Source organism: Cornus florida, unplaced genomic scaffold (assembly GCF_030987335.1).
Source record: "Cornus florida cultivar Cherokee Brave unplaced genomic scaffold, ASM3098733v1 CherokeeBrave_3.0.0_Hap2_Chr02, whole genome shotgun sequence".
Taxonomy (NCBI): domain Eukaryota; kingdom Viridiplantae; phylum Streptophyta; class Magnoliopsida; order Cornales; family Cornaceae; genus Cornus; species Cornus florida.
The window spans coordinates 74,625,183-74,651,289 of record NW_026775572.1 but is presented as its reverse complement, the minus strand read 5'-3'; the positions used below and the strand labels follow the sequence as shown (position 1 = coordinate 74,651,289).

Sequence of the window (26,107 nt, the reverse complement as noted above, 5' to 3'; positions counted from 1 at the left end):
TCCGCTTTGGGCCTAAGCCCATACGAAAGTGTGCCGACGAGGACGTCGAGCCTCCAAGAGGGGGGGATTGTGATGACCCTATGGACGGGTGTGCCGTGGGTAGGTGTGAGACACTGACAGGCTACCACACTGGCGAGCTACTGGTGCACAATCCCACATCGCCTGAGAAAGGGAAAGGTAAAGTGCTTATATGTAAGTGTGTCATCTCCAATTTGTATGAGGCATTTTGGGGTAAAGCCTAAAAGCAAAACCTTGCGGGCTCAGGCCCAAAGTGAATACTATCATACCATGTGGTGAAGTGGGTCGTTACAAATGGTATCAGAGCTTGACCCAGCCGGAAGTGTGCCGACGGGGATGTCGGGCCTCCAAAGGGGGTGGATTGTGATGACCTTATGGGCGGGTGTGTCGTGGGCAGGTGCGAGACACTGACAGGCTACCACACTGACGAGCTACAAGTGCACAATCCCACATCGTCTGAGAAAGGGAAAGGTGGAGTGCTTATATTTAGGTGTGTCACTCCAATTGGTATGAGGCCTTTTGGGGTAAAGCCAAAGACCAAAATCATGCGGGCTCAGGCCCAAAGCAGACATTATTATACTATGTGGTGGAATGGGTCGTTACAAATGGTATCAGAGCCTAACCCAGCCAGAAGTGTGCCGACGGGGAGGCCGGGCCTCCAAGGGGGGTGGATTGTGATGACCCTGTAGGCGGGTGTGCCGTGGGCGTGTGCGAGACACTCACATGCTACCACACTGGCGAGTTACGGGTGCACAATCCCACATTGCCTCGGAAAGGGAAAGGTGAAGTGCTTATATGTAGGTGTGTCACTCCAATTGGTATGAGGCCTTTTAGGCTAAAGCCCATGAGCAAAACCATGCAAACTCAGGCCCAAAGCAAACAATATCATACCATGTGGTGGAGTGCTTAACACAACCAACATCTAGGTCCCAACCTCGTCATCTCCCCCACGTTGTTTTAGCACCAAACCAGTGTCACGCAACAGAAACCATCAATTGGTTGTTTGCTAATTACTCCACCATTGATGCCAAGTAACAGTCACATAGCATCAGCTGCGATAAGAACGATGACTACCATGGTCGGAACAACATTGAAGACCTATCAGTGGTCGGAGTTCCAAGATTGAACCGGCTTAATCAGAACCCATCTTTCCATTAAAGAACAGCCGATCAGACCAGCAAAAACTAACGAAATGTACTGGTAAGACGATGAAGCATGTTCATCGTGAATATCAATGAAAGCTACAGCTTCCTTCATCAACGTGAACAAGTCCTGCCAGTCTCACCTTCATAGACCCACCAACTCCAGCGAAGTTGTAGAGACGGAACTCTTGCGGCAATGGCAAAACGGTGAAAGTTTCTCTTTCCAGCAACAACACTGCTGAGGAGCTTGATCTCTCGATGGCCAATTGTAAGTGACAATCAGCGAGACGCCGAGACCCAATTGCAGCAACAATTATGGCGAGCTTCAGTCTGGTAAAAAGTCTCTCTTTTCAGCGACAACACCAGTTGTGATTGTTGAGTTATCATATCGGTGAAGAATTGTTAGGGCTACAACTTTGGCGGGCTAACCCAGCCCAACCCAACCCTAACCTAGAAATTTTAAAATTTGGGCTTAAAATTCACAAATCGGGCTCATGCTCGGGTTGGGTTTTGTCTAAACCCAGACATGTTCTGGTTGGGCTCAGGCTCAACCCGAACCCAACCCAAAACCCAAAAAAAAAAAAAAAAAAAAAAAAATTTATTTTTTTCTCCTCTCTCTTCTTTCTCTTTCTCTCACCGCCACCATCCCTTTGTTGCCGCTGCCACTACCGCCGCCGTCCATTGCCCTCAACCGTTAATCCGCCGTTGCCATTGCCGTCACTTCCAAAAATTAAAACAAAACCCATACATACAAGTTAGCAGTTGTAGAGAGAGAGGGGGGGGGGGGGGGGGGGGGAAAGCTTGAGAGTTGAGAGACAGCGGCTGAAGCTTGCGAACAGCGAAACCGAATTGGAACAATGGGCGATGCAAATTGAAAGATATGGGTTTTGATTTTTCGAACAATTTGAAATGATATGTTGATGTGGGTTTTGATATAGTTAGTAGGTTTTGAACTTTTGATTCTTGCAGACTGATAGATAAACTGAAATATATGGGTTTTGAAGATTTGATTCTTGTAGATTTTGTAGTTTGCAGTTGGAGAGAAAGAGAGATGGGGCAAGTTCAGAGTTGAGAACGAGAATAGAGATGGAGGTGATTGGGAGGCTAAAATGATTTGCCCTAATAGAATTTTGTTTTTAATAATAATATAATCAAATATATATAATATATACATAATTTTTTGAAACATAAAAATAAATAAAAATAAAAATAAAAACTCAACCTGTCAACCCGACCCAACCCACTCGAAAATATTCGGGCTGGGTTTTGACCATAATCCATGTTTGGTACAATTTGGGCTGGCCCAACCGATTAAGGTTGAGGTTGGGTTGGGATTGGGCTGGGTTGGGCCAGCCCAACTTGCAGCCCTAGTGAAGATTCACATAAAGAGATGACAATTTGGCAGAGAATGAAAGCTTAGGTGACAGATTTGTGGTTGAATTTGGTGGTCTTGGTTTGGGGTTTTAATTGAAAAACAAAGCTTGTTACTTTTTTCCCAGCCCATACCAACCCATCATCACCTCCAATTATCCAAACAAATCTTTTTTACCCAAATCTTCAAACCCAATAATTATGGACAACTCAATCATGGCAGCGACGGATTCCGGCAGTCATGGGTGCCTAGGGATGGCAATTTGACCCACCCCGCAGTTATCCGCCCCACCCCGTCCCCTTTTTGGCGGTTTTGGGGGACCGTTTTGCTTATTTGGATAGGGATGGTTTGATATAATAAAAACCCCGCCCCGTTTAGAAAGGCAAATTATTTAAGTACCCTTATTTCATTAGTATCTATATTTCCCACTATATATTAAGTACCCTATATAACAATATTAAAGTAACAAATGAATTTTATTAAAAGGAAAGTTGCAATGGTGAAGAATTGAAGATGAGGAAAAAAAAAAAAAAAAAAAGAGCAAATCCGCTTCAACAATAATTAAATTATGGTCTTAAACGGGGTTAGGCGAGTACCCGCGAGGGTAAAAATGTTAAACGGTTACGGGGATGGGGTGAAAAGTTCCCCCGTTTTTTCGATTTTAGGCAGGGACGGGAGAGGGTAAACCCGCCCCCGTTGCCATCCCTTTGGCTGCCGAGGGAGGAAAAACGACGACAAAAGCAAAATCCAAAGTTTCAATCCGTCAATGATTTAATTAAGGTTGATTTTATGATTAGTTTAGTTTGATTTGCCAAACCGGGTCCCAAATCAGCTAGGGTTTTGGGTTTTGAACATGGATTTTTTTTTTTTTTTTTTTTTTTTTTTTTTAACATGGTTACTGGAAGATATATGTGTATATATGTATTGTGTTATATATATACACACACACACACACAAACATTTATTTACTGTATATAAGGTTAGGATTACAGTTATAATTTACAGCATGGAACAGTGTCACCTTGGTTTTTTTTGTAAATATGAGAATACTTTGGGGCTTTTTGTAATAAAAAAAAGTTCAAGAGTTTATTTGGAGAGTAAAGTTCAAGAGAGTTTTTTGCACTTTTACCCAATATTCATAGGTGAAATAGCACCAAAGAATCTCCGGGCGCCATGTGAGTCAAGTTCAACATAGTACGAAAGTCGCCCACCTATATCCGTCCCAATGCTTTATCTTTATGGTAGCACGCCAAGGTCAGTAATGACATCAACGTGCATAAAGATACAATAAAGCTCAAAATTGATGAGCATACGAAATTGAAAGAAGTTTAATTCAAGACATGTACTAAATTTTCTCCAAACACCGATTCGCTGCCACAAAACATTGCAAGTTATTCATTAAGAATTAGATTTGAGGCTGAAATGTTACAGATTGTTCTTTCTTTTCATTTTTTTTTTTTTCAAATCACAAAATATGCTATATGGCGCTTCACTCAAAATGCAAGTTCCTTGCAAATCTGAATTGAATTATATACAAAAGAATATAAAAATAAATTAAAATATGAACTTGATCAAGCTCATGTTTTTCTTGATTAAATGAGTTTAACTTGTACCGTAAGAAGATCAATGTCAAGCAATTTTTAAAGATTCAAATTATTCTGAACAAACAAAAATTTTATTAGCAAACATTTTTAGTCCGCAGTACTCTCATGAGACTATTACTACTGCTGCAAAATGACAAACTTTAGGTTGGAGAGGCTCTTACTGATACAGAGCCTGACATGGATACATTACTTATTTACCACATAGAAAAGGAATACAACCTGTTGCTGCGTGTGGATGTATGTATTTATGTAATAACAGTGGGGGCGGATCGGCCTGTGAATTCTTCCATCTTAGACAGTTTGAGAGCAACCTCCACCTGTTACCAAATGCACTATATAGTTAACAAAAAGAGAATGATCAAGAGAAGTGGTAATGAAGAGAAATGGAAGATCATAGATATCTCACAAGAGGAGACAGTGCTTCTTGAGAATCTCTCCCGATCTTCGAAGAATCCTTCTCATATTGCTCAATGTAGAGACGAATGGTTGCGCCTTCTGAGCCAGTTCCAGAGAGACGGAAAACCTGGAATGCAGTGTCAAAACATGTCAGAGAATAAGTGAGAGCATACGTTTACATTTCCTCATAACATGTAAAGTTTGGTAGTCAATGCAGTCCTGCACAACAGCTTAATTGCAATAATTTCGTTCCGACATAAAAAAATAATAAATAATAAATAAAAAAAAAAACCCCTCAACTTTAAACAATGAATGGTGAAAAGGATCCCACTTACCAATCGCGATCCATCTTCAAACAGATATCGGATTCCCTGATGCTTTGAGATGGAACCATCAACAGGATCTTTGTATTCAAATTCATCAGCACTAGCAACATTTGACACATCTGAACGTATTCCCTTCACAATCCTGCGTGTTTTAAAGATGAGGAAAGAGCATATTAAAAACAACACATACCAAATGAAAGAATCAGTTACCAATGCAATGAATAGTAAAAAATAATGTTCTAAAAAAATGAATAGTAAAAAATAATGTTATAAAAAAGAACAAATCGAAAAGGGCAAATTGGGACTAGGGAACCTCTCTTTACAATAAATAATTTGACGATTCTCTTTCACATATATATAGGGAATTAAAAAGAAAAAGAAAATAATTATAACCCCAACCCAAGCCTCATCACTTGGATACCCAGGCCAAGGTTTGCAGCCCTACATGTGCCAAATCATCCCTTAAGAAAGTTCTCCTTTGAATTACAAACATAAGAATATTGGTCACCAGTTGCACAACCCATGCATGCAGGACAACCAATAATTCACATGTTCAGGCTCCGGCTACAACAGTTAGGGCCTTTAATCTTCAAGGGCCACACATACACAGACCACGAATAGTCTTGGAGCATGCATAATGATCTCCATGTAGAAGATAATTAACAATGACACTTAAACTTTTGACTATTTCTAACAATGCAAAATGAACATTAATAAGCTGTGTTTGAAAGTGGGTTTCAAGGCAATATAAAGTCAAAAGGACCAAGGACAATCCTAACATTTGGCATTTTTTTACACTGAATTTGCGTCCTCACATTTGTCAACCCGTACTTTTACCACTACACCATGCAATGACCCCTAAATTCTAACCTTTCTAAAGAGTTCTCCAACTATCCATTTAATTTTGGTCTGTATTACTGCTATTGCTATCTGTGAACGCAAAACAATATATTTGGAATTGAAACCAGTCAAATTCAATCAAGATTTCTTTTACTATAGTTCTGTGACGAAAAAAGAGTTTTGATGTACAATAGGTTAACTAAAATCTAGAATATATAGTTCAAACATGTTTCCAATAACAATATCCATATTCGCTGGACTTACCCCTTTAATCTATTGTGTGGAATCATTGTTTCAGCGGAAACGGTGACCAACTTCTACAGCTTGATATGCAGTTTACAAAAGCACAAAAAGAAATATGTATCATTGCGGGCAAGCTATAAAAAAGAGGAGTCGCAATTCTTATAAAGACGTGATATCTTATTCCAAACATATCCAAAGGATCTCTCAGATGGGCTTGGGTCATCTAGTCATCTCCAGTTTGGAGACTCCTTGGTTTCCCATGGTCGGACTTGGCCGTGGATGAGTGCCAAATTGCTCAAACCTTGAGATTACCCTATAACAAGATCTAGCCAAGTATATGCTTTCTTCTTCCGACTTAATGCAGATAGCACCCAGAGAGTGGAAGATGTTAACATAAAGATTAAAAAACTATTTTATTCCCCCTCTCTCTGAGTGTCCTATATTGGTTTTGGCTCCAAAGGCCCACTTTTATTTTATTTCATTAAAATCCTTAATCACAAACTGCAGTGGACCATTATCAATCTCAAGAACCCAAAGTGAGAGATTCAGACCAGGGTCTCATAGAATAAGTATATATATTCCTGTTCCAAAATTCAAATTTTATGAAGATCTATTGAGCTATAAGGAAGAGAATCTCTTGAGATTCCTTTACTTGGGTTTATTTTTGTTTCAATGACCTATTATTTCAAATCAAACTGGTTTTTCATATGGAACTCAATCTATCCACCCTTTCGCTCTACAAGGATCAAGATCAAATGAACCGTCATTCTTTTTGTATCAAGTGAAGATATATTCACCTTTCAAAAAAAAAGAAAAAAGAAAAAAAGTGAAGATATATTTCTGACCTCTTGGTAACACACATTCTTTATTTCTAGCAGAACAGAGTTCGGTGATATGTGCTTGTGCAGTTAATTTTTTAATATCTAAAAATAAAAATAGATATGTTCCAAAGTAAGCCACTTCAATTGAGTCATGGAGGCTATCAGTTCAAATATAAGACAAACGGAACCTAAATATATCAATAGAGAGAGCAACAGAGGACACCAAGTGAATCCAATAACAAAGGAGACGGCAAGTCAACAAATGGACAAAAGCAAAAGAGGTAAAATGAACTACATAATTGGTTTTCATCTTCCAGTCAACACTCTTACATTCTAATTGAGAAAAAATAAAAATAAAAACATATAACAGAACTGTTAATCAGAGTGATACATATACACGTTAAATATTCATAATTTTCTAATATTATAATATTCACAAGGCAGTATTGTGTTAGGCTGTTAGCTATGTAACAATGTGTTCAATATGGGTACTAAACTCATTCTGCAATAATTGTGCAAAAAAAAGAAATACAAGATGGAAGATTTATCTACAATTGTAACATATTTGAATTATCAAACATGCTCGCCAGTCACCAGCTGTATGTCCAACCAGACATGGTGAGCATATCCTGTATCTATACCCTAAAGTCCTGTGGCCAACATTGGTACTTTACGCATCCAGTTAGCATATATTGGAAGTAAAAAGCATATCCGACATGACTGGAACTGCTCCAATCAGTAACTCTTAAGCAACATGGAACCCACCATTCAATAGTGCCCACATGCACAAGCGGACACACATGCACACAGACATAAACGCATACAGGTACAAAAGAAAACTTTAGGTAATTACAGCATGTCATTACTTGATATAGCATCAATGAAACTTGAATATTAACAGATAGAACGTGCTCATGAAAGTAGATATGAGAAGCATACTTGTTAACTTCGCTCAGGGTAGATTGCAGCTTTACCAAGTATGCCATTAGTTCCTTTGCGGCACCTGCATCAACATTCTTGAAGAAACAAAACAATTAAAATTAATGAAAGATATTTAACCAAATATGCTTATTGCCATTAAACGGATCGAAAAATTAAATATGCATACCTCATAATCATACCGGGTGTAATAGTGGCGACCATAGGTACCCCAATGCTGGCGAACAATGTCTTCAACTGACACAAGCTTTCCCCCATTCAGGTTTTCCTTATTTTTGTAAGCAAGAATTGATAGCCAAGCCAAAACAGCCCAGATTCCATCTTTCTCACGAATATGGTCTGAGCCTGTCAATTGATAAAACAATGATTAAAAAAAATTTGTGCAAATGTTTCAATGTTTCCACATATAAAATAAACAAAATTAAATATTGAAGAAAGAAGGCATAAAATCTTACCAGTTCCAAAACTTTCCTCACCACATACCGAACATAATCCAGCATCCATCAAGTTACCGAAGAATTTCCATCCAGTGGGCACCTGGCATTTAATATAGATAACAAAATTATGCCTCGACAACAGTTGTAAAGGAACCCATAATTAGATATACTACTCTCTGAGTACCTCAAAAAATTTCAAATTCAAATGTTTAGCTACAACATCAAGAGCAGCTGATGTAGGCATGCTCCTACAGGCAGAAAAATAAAAAAAAAAAAAATATGAGATTGAAATGTATTGAGTGTAACTTGTGATAAAATGGAAAATACAAAAGGATGGTGCACATGTGCCCGCACAATAGATAGGATGCAAGTGCCCTGACAAGATATGATTAACTATAATAGAAGTAAATTTGAACATGTGTGCACAAATACATGAATCTGCCACCCACACAGGTGCACACGCATTCACAAGCAGACACTCACACCTACACCCACAAAAGAAGCTGAGCAAGAAGTTATAGAACCTGGCTACTCCCTTCAGACCAGCAGAGAAATAAGGTATGGAGTGAACAGCATTTGCAGCAATGATAGCAACAGAATCCGATGGAGTAACAAAAAACCTGACAACACAAGAAAAGATAGAAATGTCTTAAGGTGCTTGAAAGTTTTCAATTGTACTCAACAGAAGTCAGCTGTGATGCTACCTTTTACCAAGGATCATGTTACGATCTGCATCACCATCAGCAGCTGCACCAAATTCTGGGGGCTCCTCTTGAGTGTTTGACTTGCCCAATCCCATACGTGCAACTAACTCCTTTGCATATGTCAGATTAGGGTCAGGATGACCTCCTCCAAAGTCCTCCTGCTCTCATGAAGTCATGTATAAAAGCAACAAAGAGAAATATGGATTCAGTACACAAAACTAACTTAGCTGGAAAATTTTATAATAAAAATATTAATTTTACAAAAAAGGGAGAAGACCTTCGGTGTGCAGTTCAGTAATGAGCTTTCTTTCGCACCAAGCTCTTCAACAAATATACGATTAGCATACGCTCCACCAACTCCATGAAGTGCATCGTAACTTAAAAATGACCACAGAAGTAAAGCATTCAGTATATGTGAAAAAATACATCAACAATAAAATATTACATATTGGATCCAAATGAAATGCTATCTACTTACCAGAATGAGAACTTTGGAGATGTAATCAACTTCTGGATAGATTGGAAATCAAATATTGACCTGGGAATCAACAACCACAAGTTGTTAAATGAATGAAATGTTAATATTCTTATTTAAAACAGAGAAAATAAAAACTGTTATGAAAAAAACTATATAATATAACTGCTTAACATTTTCTCAAAAGATTGAAGAAAGTAGCAGATTGCATCAAGTTTATGTACTCATTATCATGACTACTGGTCCAACAGGACCAAAATATGTTGTTGCATAATACTAATAATAGAAATTTGTCTATATCATAAAAAGCAAATAGTACACATAATAATGGAACAATAATATATAACACCCCAAATCATCAGTTGGCAATAAAAACATACAGAACAGTTAGAAAAGAGGAACAAAAAGGGAAAATGTTACAAACTGTGGAGTGCAATACACCAGTCACCATCTTTTAGCAACATAGATAAGCATTATTCAACATATAAATGTGAGAACTTTAGGTTGATCCTGTGAAGATAGCATACTTCATCAATTTCACATAATCACTAGCTGAATCAAAAACATCTACGTCGAATTGCCCCTCTGGTCCTGCAAAGTTTGTTATGCCTATTGCAGAGATATCCACCTGGAATATATATCAACCAATATAAGATAAGCATGCAATCAGTAAAGAAACATAATGCAACCTAGGAATATTTATACAGCTTAGGAAGCAGGTCATACATCTGGTAGGTCTTCGGCAATCAAGTACTCCTTTATTGTTTTGGTGTTCTCAAAGATCTTATCAGTAATTCCCTCCGGTGCAGGTCCACCATTTTCCATGTTGTATTTAATTCCAAAATCCTGTATAAAAATAAAAATAGGAAACAAAAAGGCATTAGAAAAAGAATCAGAGATTAGCTATCTGAAAACTCTAATTGAAAATTCTTGCCATTTCACTGCTCAAATGGCAAATCAAACATCATTGTTTTCTCCTCAGAATAGAGGTTCTATCTTTCAAACATTTCTTAGTCTTTCCAGTTTATTTCCTGATGCATCAATTTTGGATTGTTGACATCTACTAACAGCTCCCAGTTTCGAATTTTAATTTTTTTTCTGGATAGCTTTTTATTTCTTTCTATCGTTTTTTTTTTTTTTTCTCCCTTTCCTTTCTTTGTAACAAGACAGTAATAAGAGTGAGGTAAATAAAAAAGTAAATTTCCAGATTACGTGATGCAATTCTACCTTAGAAGTCTTGTGCTGTGACAACACAAAGTAGATAAAGGATACTGGAAGTGGGCAAAGGAGTTAAATTTACATATTGGAAGAGTATTCAGCCATACAAACTCATCCTAAAAAAGGTTAGCGAAGGCACATGACTGCACCCACACTCTCATACACACTCACACAAACGTGAGACCAAGGAATAAAATATCAATGAGTTCATCAAAAGTTGGAAAAAAATGGGAATAGCGACAAATGCAAGGCTATTTATATTGTTATCTCAACTTTTGGAGGAAAAAATATGGATAGTGATAGCAAAAATTATGAAAATTTTGAGTTAAAATAACACTTTAATCGAGTAAAATAAAATAAATGTGTTTGACATGTGGTGTATAGGTACATGAAATGCATGCCATTGAACATATAATGAACACTAATCGCTACTCACCATAAACTTCTAACTCTATCAACATCAAATGTGTGTCAAATTTAGATAGATGAATAGACATATCAAATAAAGATCAGATATAAAAATACAATCCACAAATAAACCAAAAACATAATATAATCAACCCTATGGTTTAGTATCATATGATTCTCCGGTAGACTTTGATTGATTGGTGGATCCGTCAAATTTTTATCAAGAATTTTCTTTGAACTACAGTAAGCCTCGATTGATGGAGAGGTTTCCAATATGTGTCGATGGATGCCTCCATCGACTGAACCCAGCGAAAGTTTATTATTAGAAAAACACTCAAAACAGATTTCTATAAGGATTCAACTTGGCAAAACGTGTAAGCTATATATATTGGCTATAAGTATGGGATTATAATTAGTCTAGGGTGTGACACAAGCCTTTGATCATCTAAAGAGAGAAATTACTTGAGGAAGAGAAAACCTTTGTTTACTCAAAATCTAGGGTTTCCTTTAGGCCTCATCATATGCAATTGAGTGATCAACAAAAAAGAAGATAATCAAATTTTTGAGGAAAATTAATTCAACCGATCAGAATATTGAGCAGAAGATTTGGACAGCCATGAACAAGAAGATTGCCTGAAGCAAGCCTTGTTAATGGAGTAGATCAAGGACCTGAGACTCTTGAGTGTCAATTTGCCTACAGTCTGTGTCAAGAGGTAACTAGGGATTCTGGGGTGTGGGAACTGCAACCTATTTGTAACCTGTTTCTCATAGTGGATCATTTATTGCTGAATGAGATCTCGTGATTTTTCCCTGTTATGGTTTTTCATGTAAAAACTCAGTCTCATGCTTATGTAATCGTGTGATTGAATATAAACTATAAGGAATAACTAAAACAACAAAAAGTCAAATCACAATCAGCAAGAATCTAGTAAATAACTGAATTTTGAAATTAATATTCATACGGCTAATACATGTGTTATCGTATCATTCTTTACTAACTCTACCCACATTAACATTGGCCATCCTCTTCCCCTAGTATTACCCTCAATGTGAACTATGTCACTCTTTCTAACTCGCACATTAAAAAGTCTTCTTTGAACATATCCAAACAGAACTATTAAGGCTAAAAAAAGCTTTAAAAATTTCAGTAATAGTCAAATGATCTTGCAACGCATTGTGCAATATATATCAAGTCTTGTTTGTCAATAAAATTAAAATTTTACTCAAATATATATGACATATCCTTAATTGGTATATCCATTAACATAAAAAAATATTTTGCAATATGCTATGATAATATATGAGTTTGAAACCACAAGAGATATTGTCTTGTCATGTACCAATATCCACATCCAACATATATAAGTTGCAATTTTCTTATTTAATGGCCCACACGTGCATAAGGAAAGCATTATTGTTCTAATGACTTCCAGACTTTAGGGCCAAATTTTTTGTGAGGACTACATTAGGAAAGGGCATTAGGCCTAGATAATATGCCAAAATGGAAATGCCTGGAGGATTATCTCAACTATATAACTATGGAGAAGATTAAGAGGTTCAACTATCAGCATAAGTTCAAGAAAAGAGAGGTGGTATTCAGCTTCTGGTATTCCAATTAACCTAGGATCAATCTCATTTAAACCATGAGAGGCACTCAGATCTCAAATAAAACCATTAAAGCTTGAGCCTTCATGTAAGGGAGATATGCAGTCGGGCTTTCTTCATACTTAGAAAACTTATGGAGTAGAATGATGAAAAGTGTTTTCAAAAATTTTCATACAAACCAAGGGAGATGAAAAGAAACCTAGATGGTCAATTTGGTAAGTTTAAAGGAAAAGGAGTTCCCATCAATTGTCTTGATATGAAAAAGAACAAATAAAAAAAAAAAAAAACAGACAAAAGATAAGCACAACAAGTAAGGAGTGCAGGAGGTGACACCAAAAGAGTTTCCAGGAAAAGCTCACTCCAATACATATTCATCACAGCATGCTAACCTAGATTCCTTCCTGTACCATATGTGTAACTTGTTAATAAAAATGAAACTTCAACCACGTTTGGTGCCTAAAAATGAAAATTTTCCACGATATATTGGGGAAAAAGAATTCATAGAATGAACCTCAGTATGATTATTAGAAAAACTGTGGAGGTGGATAAATTGATGGCAATGAAATATGACATAGCAGATGACTGATAAAGAGGAAACATTGAATAGACATCACCCTATACATGTCTTCTATTTTTTAGAATGACTTTATTCATGTCTTTTGCTAAAAAAGTACATCTTTCAACTTAAGTCAAATTTAGAACCTCAATGAGCCAAGATTATGAATTGGAATATATGGACCTATGTCGCCTGTAACCTGAATTGTTTCGGTATGCAGACTTTGTGTCTGTAGGTGCTATCAGAGAACATAATACACTAGGAGAAGGCCTTACATAGTTTTCAAGGTTCTCTAATTAAAAGCTAAAACGTGGTATGAATTATATGGAATGAGGCCCATAGTCTTAGTTTTAGGCTTCCTAAATAGAAGTGTATTCTCTAACCAGGCCATAATTACTGCATCAGTCACATTTACTAAAACAATGATACCATACCTGTTATACAATAAATCATTATTTTGGACTGAAAGAAACTTGAAAATTCTGGTAACAAAAGATTGTCAGAGAAAACTTTAGCAAATACTTTTTAGCTGAATTCTGCTTCAACAAACTTTCAGGTCATGAATTTGTAACGATTTTAGCTAGTACCTATTCTTTCCATTGGCTTTGTTCGGTTGACTCCCTCTCTTCAGATTTAGAATGTTTTCATGTCCCTTTCAAGGAGGAAAAAAAAAAAAAAAAAAATCTGCTTTCTAATTACTTGAAAACTGGCAATTGACAAAAACTCAAAAGTGCTTGGGCCACAATATGAAGACCCTTCCCTTTCTCCGAACAAAAAGCCCCTTCCTTCATAACTTTATTTGCCTTTTATCGCCCCACTTTTTCTAATTCAAAAAAGAAAATGGGCGTGTAAGATCTTAAACTAAATGAATCCAGTATAAAAATATTTCATACCACACACAAATCAAACTTTAGAAGTAACTAGGAACATCCAACAGAGGTTTTCAAGCAAAAATTAGAAGTGAACATCTTCAGTGCATATTGGCAATTACATAACTTGGCCAACAAAGAATGTAAGTGCATGCTGATGTTATGAAGTCTACTTTAAGAAATAAAATCTAGCCCATTAATCTGTTATCCAACTTGCAGATAACATGGAAAGCAAATTAACAGAGGCATCTTGTACAAAATGTAAGCCCCAGAGAATTATATAACAGAAATTGTTCTGCCAGCTGTGAATTAACATGGAGCCATTGTTTTCAATCAATGCGACATTCAAGATTTTGAATAGACAATATTTGCATAGCTTAATCCAAAATCCATAACATATTGTGAGAGAAGGTGCTAAATGCAAGTGATGCATTCCACCACCAATGACAAAATCAAAAATCAAAAATAAAAATAAATAAAAGAAGCCAAAAAATGTAAAATCATGGATCACCAGAAATGTACAATTTTCGTCAATATAAAAATTAATGAAAGAAGTGAACATAGCTGGTACCTCATTGGGACCACCTGGGTTATGACTTGCTGTCAAAATGAATGCTCCTGTTGCCTTAGATCCCTGTATTGAAATTTACAAAAGATCATAATGGGTTTTGACTTGCTTTTTAATGTTAAGTAGGAAGAATTCACAGTAATAATGAAAAGAGAACTCCAGAACACATCTAGAGGTAGCAATTCAAAGCAGATTATCTTACATCCGAACCAGTTCGTTCACGTATAACAGCTGATACAGCAGGAGTGGAGAGCAACCCATTCTGACCAACCCAAACGCGTCGTACTCCATTTCCAGCTGCCATCTTAATTATAATCTGCCAGTTTTTACAAAACAGAATAAGTAGATCATATGACAAGGTCAATAACCTGTATGTAAAGGCAACAACCAGTATTTAAGGTAACAAAGGTCTGTTAAAATGGAACTGAAGGGCGTGATCAAACCCAAACCTAACCTATAACCAGGCACAACAAGAAATAAAATAACTCCACCTTAAGTTTCTGGGTTGTCTCTTTCTAGGCCATTATGCCTACGATTTGTTTTTTTATGCATCATGATAATGGGATAACCTTTATAAAGCAAGAGTGATACCATATAATCAACCACATTTGCTATTTACTCTACTCCATAAGAGTAGCTATAGAATGTAAGAACATACTTCATCGGATACATGTAAATATTTACTCCACCACTGTCCTTTACACGGGAGGTTGAGGGCTAGTGGATTGAGTTGGGTGCAGGTGCTCTTACATACCCAAAGAAAATAAATAGACCAGATAAGATCCTGATGACTCAACCCAGCTAAATCAAACTTAATTAAGGTATTGAACCCCCCAACTCAAGCTTGGGCCCATCAAAAAATTGGAAGCTACAACCCACCGTAAATGCTGAGTTAGGTCAACCAAACTGACATGAACCTATCCCAAGATGAATGTTCCGAATATTTTAGCCCAAATTGCAACAAAGATTAAGGGCCCTTTATCTTTATTCTAGGGCAGGCAGAGCATGTGGTTGCACCTACTGGGAAAAATCAAGAACAGACACAAGAAGAAGATTCCAATGATGATAGCAAAGATGATTATGACGACACCTCTTCCGTGGAAGGTCTCAAAACATGGGACATGGCCCGAAGCCAAGTTTGCTGTGAGAGTCGAACCCAAGACGTCCGAGTTTACGGTTCGCCCCAGGAGACCAATAAAAGTAATTAAAAATAAAGTATTCTTGCATGCTGAAAGGACCAAAGGAGCATTACTGAGTGGCCTAGTTGGTTGAACGCCCAGCTCCCCAAGCGGGTGTGCTTGTGTTTGAGTCCCCCCTCCCCCTCGTTTGCCAAGGGGAGAAAAAAGGACCAAAGAGACCCCTTTCACGTAGCCTGTCAATTTGGCTTTAATCAGAATGTCCGATGATGTCTATGGCCCAAGAGTGGAACAGCCAAGGTGTTTCTATGCTTTGTAACTCCACCAAACGTTAAGATTTTATGGTGGTCCAAATGCAAGATCTAAGGAGTAAGACTAGAATCTGCAACAATAATTTTTTTTAAACCTTTTGTCACCAAATCGATTCCCTTTACAAAGACATGCAATTTCAGCCCCACTCTACTTACTTTGACATAACAATAGAGTGCACTCTTAAGTCACTCCTCTTACAGCTATAAGAGTGATGCCTTCCTCTATTCATTGTAATAGATAGGGCAGTCAAGAAGCTAAAGGTCAAAAGGTGCATCTTACAACCTATCTTCCTATATATGATTCTACGATGTCTGCTGTTAATCAAATCATTGGAGAATGGTAATTCAATGATTAAAAATTGGTTCCCTATAACCAATACTTGCATAGTCCCAGATTCTGGAGACAATTTAAGTACATCGAGTTCCACCACAAACCATGAACGGTGAACCCTAAATCACTTTGTCTATGCACTGGCAAAACTTGGGTCTAATCTCCGAGCCTGATTTTATGGGTCCATAATCAGGTCTGTCCGAAATATTAAAATCTTCATTTTAGATTTTTAGTTGATCACAAATTAAAAATATATATATAAGGAATATATACATATTCCTGTCAACAAAAACAAAAGAAGATCCTTCTTTTTTCCCCGTAGACATGTTTTTCATCTCTCCTGCATTCCTTTCCTTCCAATTTTTCATCCTTTATTGGAAATGGAGAATAAGATAATCAAGGACATATACACATGTTAAGGCTTATCACAGGAGTGTCAGCATAATTAACCCAAAAAATAAATAAATTGGAATTGTGTTGGTGTGGCAAGGCATTCTAGAATTCACTCTATTAGGCAGCTGGCTATTTACTAAGACAACTTTATTTAACTTTGATATTGAGCGAGCGGATCTGCAAGGGCCTGAGGAATAAGCCAACTTCAAGGGCTAGCAAAGGCCACTTTTTCATTGTTATTGTAAACTGATATTAGTTACAAATTGGAGGCAAAGGGTATAATTAGTATTTTAATAATAAAAGGAAATTAAAGTTATTTCAACAAGAAAAGGCAATACTGGAAAATTTTCATTGTTAATAGAATTTTGAACTTCATTGGAGATATTTATTGAAGTAAGATTCTGTTCCTAATAAAGTTTTAAAGTTTAATAGGACCTTTTTTTTTTAACACATGTTTAATAAGACTTATTGGTCGTTGCAAAAGAAATATAAACTAATCTGCAATTTTCCTATATGTTAACCTCCTCAACAAAGAAGTAAGCCCTTCAAAGAAAAATAAAATCCTACTCTGTTGAAAATTAAATTGCCTCTTCAGTCAATGATCAGTAACAACCAAGATATCACTAGAAGTTGACAATGCAATAACATGTCATGAAATTAAGCAATGTACTGACAAGAAAATCATATTTGTATAGCAGGGATTTCAGTAACAATTTCTCAGTTTTGTTTGGGGTGGGGGGTGATGGTGGTGTTCTATATGAAGTACCTGGATGGCATCCTTTGAGAAATAGCGACCGTCACCAGAAACAACAAGGGTAGCACCTGCATCAATGAAAATGCCGTTACAAAAAAAATTTAAAAATAAAATAATCCAATGAGCAGTAATTATCTAAGTCAAAAATTAATCATTTGAAAAATGAAGCAAGGAGAGGAAGTCTCGACAATAATTTCCAGAAGGAAATCAATACAGTTAATAAGCAGCTCTGAGTAGCATTTCTAATGATGGAAATATTAGAAGGTTCCCACCTATGACAAAAGATTATTGTACCAAGAGTAAAAGTGGCAAGACCTCTCCGTATTCTCTTCACTTTATGCAGCGATAGGTAAAACACTAACCACGGACCCCAGCATTGGTCCAGCTAGCTCATGCAATCTGTTTGATTCTTTTTACATATTGTAATTATTTACTTTCTTAATTTATGACTACTTGTGCCAGCAATAATATAATTTCCACCAGTAAAACCTCAGTTGGATCTGATAGAATGTATAACCTGGGACCATGTCTTATCTCCAAACTTGTATATCCTTGCCACGTCTTACCCAAAACTCAACCGCCACAAAATACCTTGTCTCAAAAAAATCAAGAGCCCCAGATTCTCAAAAACATTTTTCATTACTACCATTACCACAATTACATCATAACCATTGCACCACCAATCTATGCATACCTAAGTATACCTCTACCATCTATAGAAGGCCTCTAACTATTACAGCAGTGCAACCTTTGGTGCCAACTATGAAACCATGAACCACAAAGCAAAGAGAAGCTGAAACAATCATGCCATTAGTAAATGATAAGATAATTAAAAGAACATAATGTTCCTATTCAGGTCATCAAACCTAGCAGCATATAAATTTATATCAGGTGCCTTGCTCCAGGTGCTCTTGGCCACAAAGATCAAGCTCTTAAAGCATGCTATTAAATATACATTTATGTGATAGTGTATGCTGCCTCCTTAAAATGATACATATACAGCATACCATGTAACATGGGTCAGGAATTGGAGAAAAATCGCTGTGAATTTCAATTCCAGATTATCAAATTCCCAAAAGAATATGAATAAAACATGTTTTGATGTATCAAACTTTATATGCTATATTTTTTACTCTTGAAATTTTGGTGAACATGACCGATAGTTTAATATATACAAACATTTTTGTGAAGAGTAAAATTTTCTCAAAGCGTCAATTTAACTGCTTGTTTTGCATCTGTATTACAAATATATATAAATATATATTATTATGTATTCAATTAAATTTAATTATATTGAGAAGTATTATTGAGAAATTTACTCTAAACAAAATCAAAGTCGAAGTTTAGAAAATATAAACCTTAACTTTCGGTAAAAGAAAGAAACAATTTAATCAACGAAAAATGGTCTCTAATTAAGGATATCATAGATCAGATAATTCATCCTTCAACAAAATGTCTAGAGGATTCAGACAATAAGGATCACCAAAAAGTAAAATAGAACAATAGATGGGTGAATTTTGAAAAGCTACCATACGGGAGAATAAGAACATAACTTGCAGAGGTTGCCGATACGGATGAAATCATGGAATTAGTTGATGCATTGTATATTAGCCAATGATTAATCAGTTTCAAAGTACCACAAGTATATCTATAATTAGTACTTCTTTACTGTCAGATATGCACTCTACAAGTTTACTGATTAGAGAGAGAGAAGAAAAGCATTCACTCAAGAAACTGGTAAGGATGGATATAAACCCATTCCTCCACAAAGATATCTATAGCTATTTGGATTCCATACACTAGTTGCTAATTTCAATAAATCAGGGGCCAAACTAAAAGCAAAGAAAAAGACACAGGTTACTTAAGAAAAATTATTGACCCACTTCAATAAACAAAAACAAAGCATATAACTATTTGAGTATTGTTGACAGGATTAAGCATACCTTCCCTTCTTATGGCAATTTTCCTACCACTCATACATCCTAACATCCTTTAGCTAATCAATATTCTGGACAATAAAGCATATAACTATCTTTCTATAAATATCCTTTAAGTGATATATTTGCCTTGACACTACAAAAGAAACCCTCCACTTTATCCATTGCATATTAGTGTTACCAGATCATAATATATGACACAGCTGCTCTCGAGGTGATCATAGCCATCAATCTCTATGTCAACAGTAAACAAGCACCTAGAAAATGCCCATGTCATTACAATCAGCACGACAAGAAAGACACTCTATTCTTTCCTTTGAGTTCAGCTGAATATATAAACGTTCTTCTTTAATGCTTTGTTCGGTAGAAAGGAAGGAAGAGGGGTAAGGGATGATAGGAAGGAAGAAACAAACTTTCTTTGTTCGGTAGAGAGGAGACAAGGAGAAAAAGGATAATAGGATGGATGAGCCGTCCTTCCTCCTTTACTAATTTTCATCCCTCCAAATATGGGTGGAAGGGAGGAGGGAAGACAACTGGGGCTATCATACAAGTTTTAAATTACAATACTAACCTCATAAATTAAAATAATATAGATAGTGAAGGGTATAATGATAAAAACATTTAAAACTCTCTCTTCCCTTCTCTCCTAATGAACATAGTAATTTGTGAGCTTATTCTCTTCTCTTCCATCCAACCAAACAAAAATAGGGAACGACACAATCTCTTCTCTAGGGGATGTCTCATCCATCCCTTCTTCTCTCCCTTCCATCTAAATTTTTTCCTTCGTACCGAACTAAGCATACTGAAATCCCAGCTTAATATTCAAAAATATAATCCTTGTTTTATAAATAAAATATAATCCTGTAAAAATAATTGGAACAGAAATATCTTTTAAAACAATATTTTCAATGAATTGATTTTACATGTGTGTAAGAATACTCATGTAAGGCCCAGGATGGAGGAGTGATTTGGTTCAAGTTGAAAGCACCAAACGGATAAAAAGAAATGCAGAAAAATGTTGGGAAAAGGAGATGAAAAAGGATTCACAAGGTACAAAAGTGGTTGATAGGGCTTCACTAAGTTAGTTTTATTGGGAAAATCATAGGAGTGATTTTAGCCTAAGAAAGAATATTGATTGGAGTGATTTATGGGACTGATTTTAGGAATCCTCCATCAATGTATTTTCCATATTTATCACTTTGCTTTCATCGCCTATAAATAGAGGTGCTCATTGTAAACAATATTAAGAGAGATTATAATGAAAGTGATGTAATCCTTTGGGTTTTTTGTGCCATGGATGTAGGCCATAGTGGCCTAACCACATTACATCCTTGTGTTTTTCATGTTTAATTTATTTCTTCAATTTTTTTATATTTCAAGAAGTTTATACATTTTGTTACCAAAAGTTCAAAACCAAAGAAATAGTTCAACAACAGATGCAAGTAGACAATAAACAGCCAAAAGATCTCTGTGCAATTGTTTTTCTTTACTTTTTCTGAATCTCTGTAGACTATGGAGTTCAGCAATCCTTGTAAGCTGTCATTTCTTAGTGAGTCAGTAATAAATATCAAGAACCTAAACGTAGGTCAGAAATGGAATTGATGGTCCTTCAAAGATTAGTATTATTTCATGGAAAACAGTGAATAACACAATGTTCAAGCAAAGAGAAAATAATATGAAGGTATCTTAAATATCTAAGTGAATAAAAAGATGGTGGTGCAATAAAAACATTCCACGCGTATTCAATTACCAACATAATTTTTTCTATACTCACTATAAGAAAGCTGCAGAAGATACTCGGCACAATGTCATAACCAATGTTGATATAATGAAACTGGTAACACATGGTAGCATGGTGATAGGAAATTTTCAAACAGAGGAAAACAATGCATATTCTGACTGATTAAACCGGTACATCTCTCTGGAAATAAGTTTATAAGCAAGTTCTTTGTCAACAGAAAATGCATCAAGAGAGGTATACTTTCCTACAAGGCTACCACTGATAGAAACAGTTGATGCGAAGCATCTGTTGCAGGTTGTTACTAATCCCTGGATTTAGGTAAAGGACATTGCCTTAAGATATATTTTGGAGGAAAACATTTAAGAAACTATGGATTTACAGGAACTTGTATAACTTTTGACTTTGAATTATATACTTGAAGTATACTCTGAATTCATTTCATTGCACAAGAAGAAATAAAAATACCTTGTAAAACATAAAGGTAAGCCACAGAATGGCAAAAAAATAAACATTATCCCTACCTCTGACTTTTTCGGCTGAGAGAGCATTGAAGGATGACTGAACAAAGTTATGCAAGTAATTGGGTTGCTTGAATACTTTTACCTGAAAATATCCAGCCAGCATCATATATATTAGACTAAAACGATAACATTCTAGCAACCAACAATAGAATGTTCCTCCAACATACGAAACCTAATGAAACATCCTCTCTCTCCGCAATGGCTAACAAATCTACCGAAAATGCTTTCAGATAATAGGTTTCATTTGAGATTTCAGGAGTATGTCAAGTATCACAATTTGAAACCAGTATATAGATTGATAGATTCACTAGAAATTAGGTAATATACAGTAGCTCTTTAACAGTAAACTACAAGACAGTGTGGTCTAGATTAAAAATGCTTCAACAAAATAATCAATCAATGTTTTATTGCCATACAAGTATGATGATATTAAAATATATAACAAGGGAAACATTTTTTGGATCTCACACATACAAAAATATATATAACGCATCAATTCGACACAAGACTCACTGATCTATAAACTATTTACAGCACTCCTTTGTATTATAAACTCCTTTGTATTATAAACAAGATCTAATCAACTGATAGCATAGTCATCAGATCCATAATTGAAGAAGATAAATTGCTGAGACAGTGAATTTCAACTGAACTTCTAAAAATCAGGCACATGACGCAAAAGTACAGCCCGAATTCAATAACAACAATCAAAACTTCATAAAATCAGCAGTTTGAAACTAATCTGACAGATCAAACAGAACGAACTATATATACATTGATAAGAATTGAAGATCAAACACATCCAGGTGGAGTGAAAAGAAAAACAAATTTATACACAAAAATCTTGAATTACCTTCTTCCTGAGACCAGAAGTCCCCGGTTTCTGGCCCTCGTAAGGAGTGGTTTCAACGCGAGAAACCTTGAACATCACCATTTCTTCGTACTCGTAACTGAAAAAATTAGCAGAAATTCCGAATCAGAAAATAGATGGATCATAAACCGAAAGAGTAGTATGCATGTATATATGAATAAATATATAGAGAGAGAGTAGAGAGAAAAAAGGTTTACAGTGAAAGCCAGGAAAAATGAGGAAATGAGGGTTGTGTGAGAGAGAACTACGCGACGATGTTATAAAGAGAGAGATTCTGGAGATGAGGTTTATTCGAATTGATTAGGCATCTGAGAATTTTTAAGCCGCACGTACCTATTAAACGTCAGGAATAGACCGCTAACGGAGAGCGCTTCACACGGTGGTAGTGGGTCAGATCTCTCACACGGTGGTAGTGGGTCAGATCTCTTCACACGGTGGTAGTGGGTCAGATCTCCGGTCTTAGCTCTCTCCCTTCCGTGGTTATATTTTTATTATTATTCTCTTTGCTTCACATGACATATGTCTCACAAATTTTGGTGGTGAGCTGTCTATCTATTACTTCAAAGATTTGTATGTTTGGACTAGTTTATTGTACTCTCAATGTATCTACTAGTCATGAGGATTAAAAAAAAAAAAATTATCTACTAGTCATGTATCTCAATCAATGGGTACACTCATACCTTCTTTTTTTTTTTTTTTTTTTTTTTTACTTATTTATTTGTTTTTATCCAAGGATGGTGGGAGCCTAGACGATTTAGTTACAAAAATATTTATTTTTTTATATTATTACTTTCTTATATTAGTAGACCTAATTGATGGACTATCCCAAAAAAAATTTATTTAGTTGGTATATTATTTACCTTCCTAATACTTATTTTTTTTATTATGATTTAGTGATTATTGTACCGATTTGTTGCAGTGAATTACCAAACTTATTTATTTTATTAATTTTAATGAGTTCATCTATATAACAAATAAAAAAATAGAACCCTCCACTTACTTGTACGAAACTTTCATTAAGTATTTCAATGCAACAAATCAATCTTAGGTTCAATTCTCCCTCCCCCAAATAGCTAACTACTAACCATTGCCAGAAAAAAAATAAAAATAAAAATAAAAATTTAATAAATAAATAAACTACAACAAATCGGTGCGAGTATCACTACACTTATGTTGCGTTTGGTGTGTAGGAATGAAATGAAATACAATGCAATTGGGAATAGAATGACAATAGAAATGGAATAGAATGGTCATTCTCATTCTATTGTTTGGTTGTAAATATGAAATGTGTATGAATAGAATGTTATAACTATTCCAGTGTTTGATTGGACCAATTTAAAATTTAAAACGGAATAAATTTCAAATTGAATTATCCAAAATATCCCTCTTCGTAATAAATAAATTAAATTAACAATTCTATAATAATTTATAAAAAAATAAATGGTGGCAGTGGCGATGGTGGATGGTGGTGACGATGATGGTGGAGGTGGAAAGCGGTAGTGGTGTTGGAAGGCGGCAATAGTGGCAATGGTGGAAGATAACGGTTGTAATACCCCTAATTTTAAAAAGATAGTTTCGATATTTAATTTATTATTTTATTACATTTTAATTGATTAAATGATTTAGTTGATTACATGGCTATTTGTTTATGTGTTTAAATTGAATTATTTGTTTGAATTAATTTATGTGCATAAATGTTATTTTAATTAATTATTGGTATGAATTGATTTGTTTAAATGCTAAGTGGTGATGTGTATTTATTTGTTTACATGTTATATGTTTATTTGTATTAAAATTGTTTATTTTATTTTATTTTATTTTATTTTTTAAAGGAGTGGATATGGATAGTAGTAATGGACCAACCATTTGGATCACATGGACTACTTGGATAGGGAGTTTAATGGATATGAATTTTTACCCATGGATGGTTGTATTTATATATTTATGAAAATATATATATAAGGATAGTTTTAATATTACTATTGTTATTATTATTTATATTTTTATTAATAGTAATAATATTAGTATTTTTATAGATAGTTAGAATTATATATATTATAATAAAATATTAGATATATATATATATATATATATATATATATATATATATATATATATATATATGTAACTGACTTGGTATATTAATATTTATATTTTTCTATTTTCTTTTTTTCTTTATTTTTAATTAAGGTAAGTTGGATTAGAAATAGGATTTTATATTTTATAAGTTGGAATGGGAATAGGATTTTATAGTTATCTATATATATGTATATTGGCGGTTTGTAATAGGGTTAGAAAACTCTATTCACGTACAAAATATTAGAGAGAGTTTTAGAGAGAGAAAGAAGAAGGTTTTGACAAAGAAGATGGCTAAAATAAGGAAGGAGTCTTAAGTTTTCAATCTGAAAATCATAAAGGTGAGTTCTATCTTATTCTTCTCCTTTGATTTCGTGTTCTATACACGACTAAATTAATTCCACGATGTTTAAACTGAATTAATAAACTTAATTGCATGCTAAAATCAGATTTCGGTGTAGGAATTATATGTTAATGGGCTTTTATAGTTTTTGCATGAATTGTGTTCTATGATGTTGAAATTATGTTTATGCGCTTTAATATTGTTATTGGGATACTCTAGGATGTGGATTTCAAGCTTCGAACCTTCAACAATGGAGGTTTGAAGAAGTAGATTTGTCGGAGAAGAAGAAGATGATCGACCGATTTGGGCACTGGATGGATTTTTTGAGAATTTTGCATACTGTATATGTTTGTATGTTGATGGATCTATTTTAATTGTTTTAAATTGCTTAAAATAGATTTATGGAGGATTGGTAATGATGCATGATTTATTTTAATATGTTAAAGGTAAGGGTGGCAATTCGTGTTCGTGTCGTGTCGATGTAAGAATATTATACTAAATAGGTAAACCTAAACCCAACCCATTTAATAATCATGTCAAGAATCCTCAATACTAACCCAACCTATTTATTAAACAGATAAACGTGTTAACCCATTTAATGACCTGTTTATCAAAATGAGATATTTAATATTTAATCAAATACTAAATAATAGAAAAAAAATTATCATAATTAATCAAAATATTCAAAATAAAAAGAAAAATCATAAGGCATAGACAAGGTTTATGTTGAAATGACTTAACTATCCATAATAATTGGGTTTAGACAGGTAACATATTATATAGATCATATTCACGATTATAACATGTTGAGTTAAATGGGTCGTAAATGAGTTACACAGGTTGAACCCCTCAATCCTAACTCGACACGGTTAAGTAAACAAGTTAATCGTGTCGACCCTTTTATAACCCAAACCCGTTTATGCCAAACCCAAACCCTTTTAACTTGTGACATGTTGTCTTGTCGTGTTGTAATTTGCCATTTCTAGTTAAAAGTTTGAACAATATGGAATTTAAATTGATTTACATGTCGTTAATGGAGAATATAATTGCTTAAACTTAATCTAGCAATTTCAATGATGTGTATATGATTTTAATCATGTGTTATTAGTATAATATGATCATGTAATTAACTGATTTTGATTATACTTAATT

At 35.0% G+C, this 26,107-nt stretch overlaps 1 protein-coding gene across 1 annotated transcript; it reads right to left on the bottom strand.

Annotated features, from left to right (window-relative positions):
- Positions 1-4,082: 4,082 nt before the first annotated feature.
- LOC132295320 (phosphoglucomutase, cytoplasmic) lies at positions 4,083-22,864 on the bottom strand. The gene is made up of 19 exons (XM_059793535.1): positions 22,734-22,864; positions 22,519-22,615; positions 21,666-21,747; positions 17,479-17,534; positions 14,744-14,857; positions 14,545-14,607; positions 10,044-10,163; positions 9,845-9,945; positions 9,321-9,380; positions 9,120-9,219; positions 8,843-9,000; positions 8,663-8,758; positions 8,323-8,386; positions 8,157-8,238; positions 7,871-8,046; positions 7,702-7,778; positions 4,868-5,000; positions 4,543-4,659; positions 4,083-4,453 (listed from the first exon to the last, which is right to left on the bottom strand). The coding sequence occupies exons 2-19, from the start codon at positions 22,597-22,599 to the stop codon at positions 4,382-4,384; spliced, it is 1,752 nt and encodes a 583-aa protein (XP_059649518.1). The 5' UTR covers positions 22,600-22,615; positions 22,734-22,864; the 3' UTR covers positions 4,083-4,381.
- Between the last annotated feature and the right edge of the window lie 3,243 nt (positions 22,865-26,107).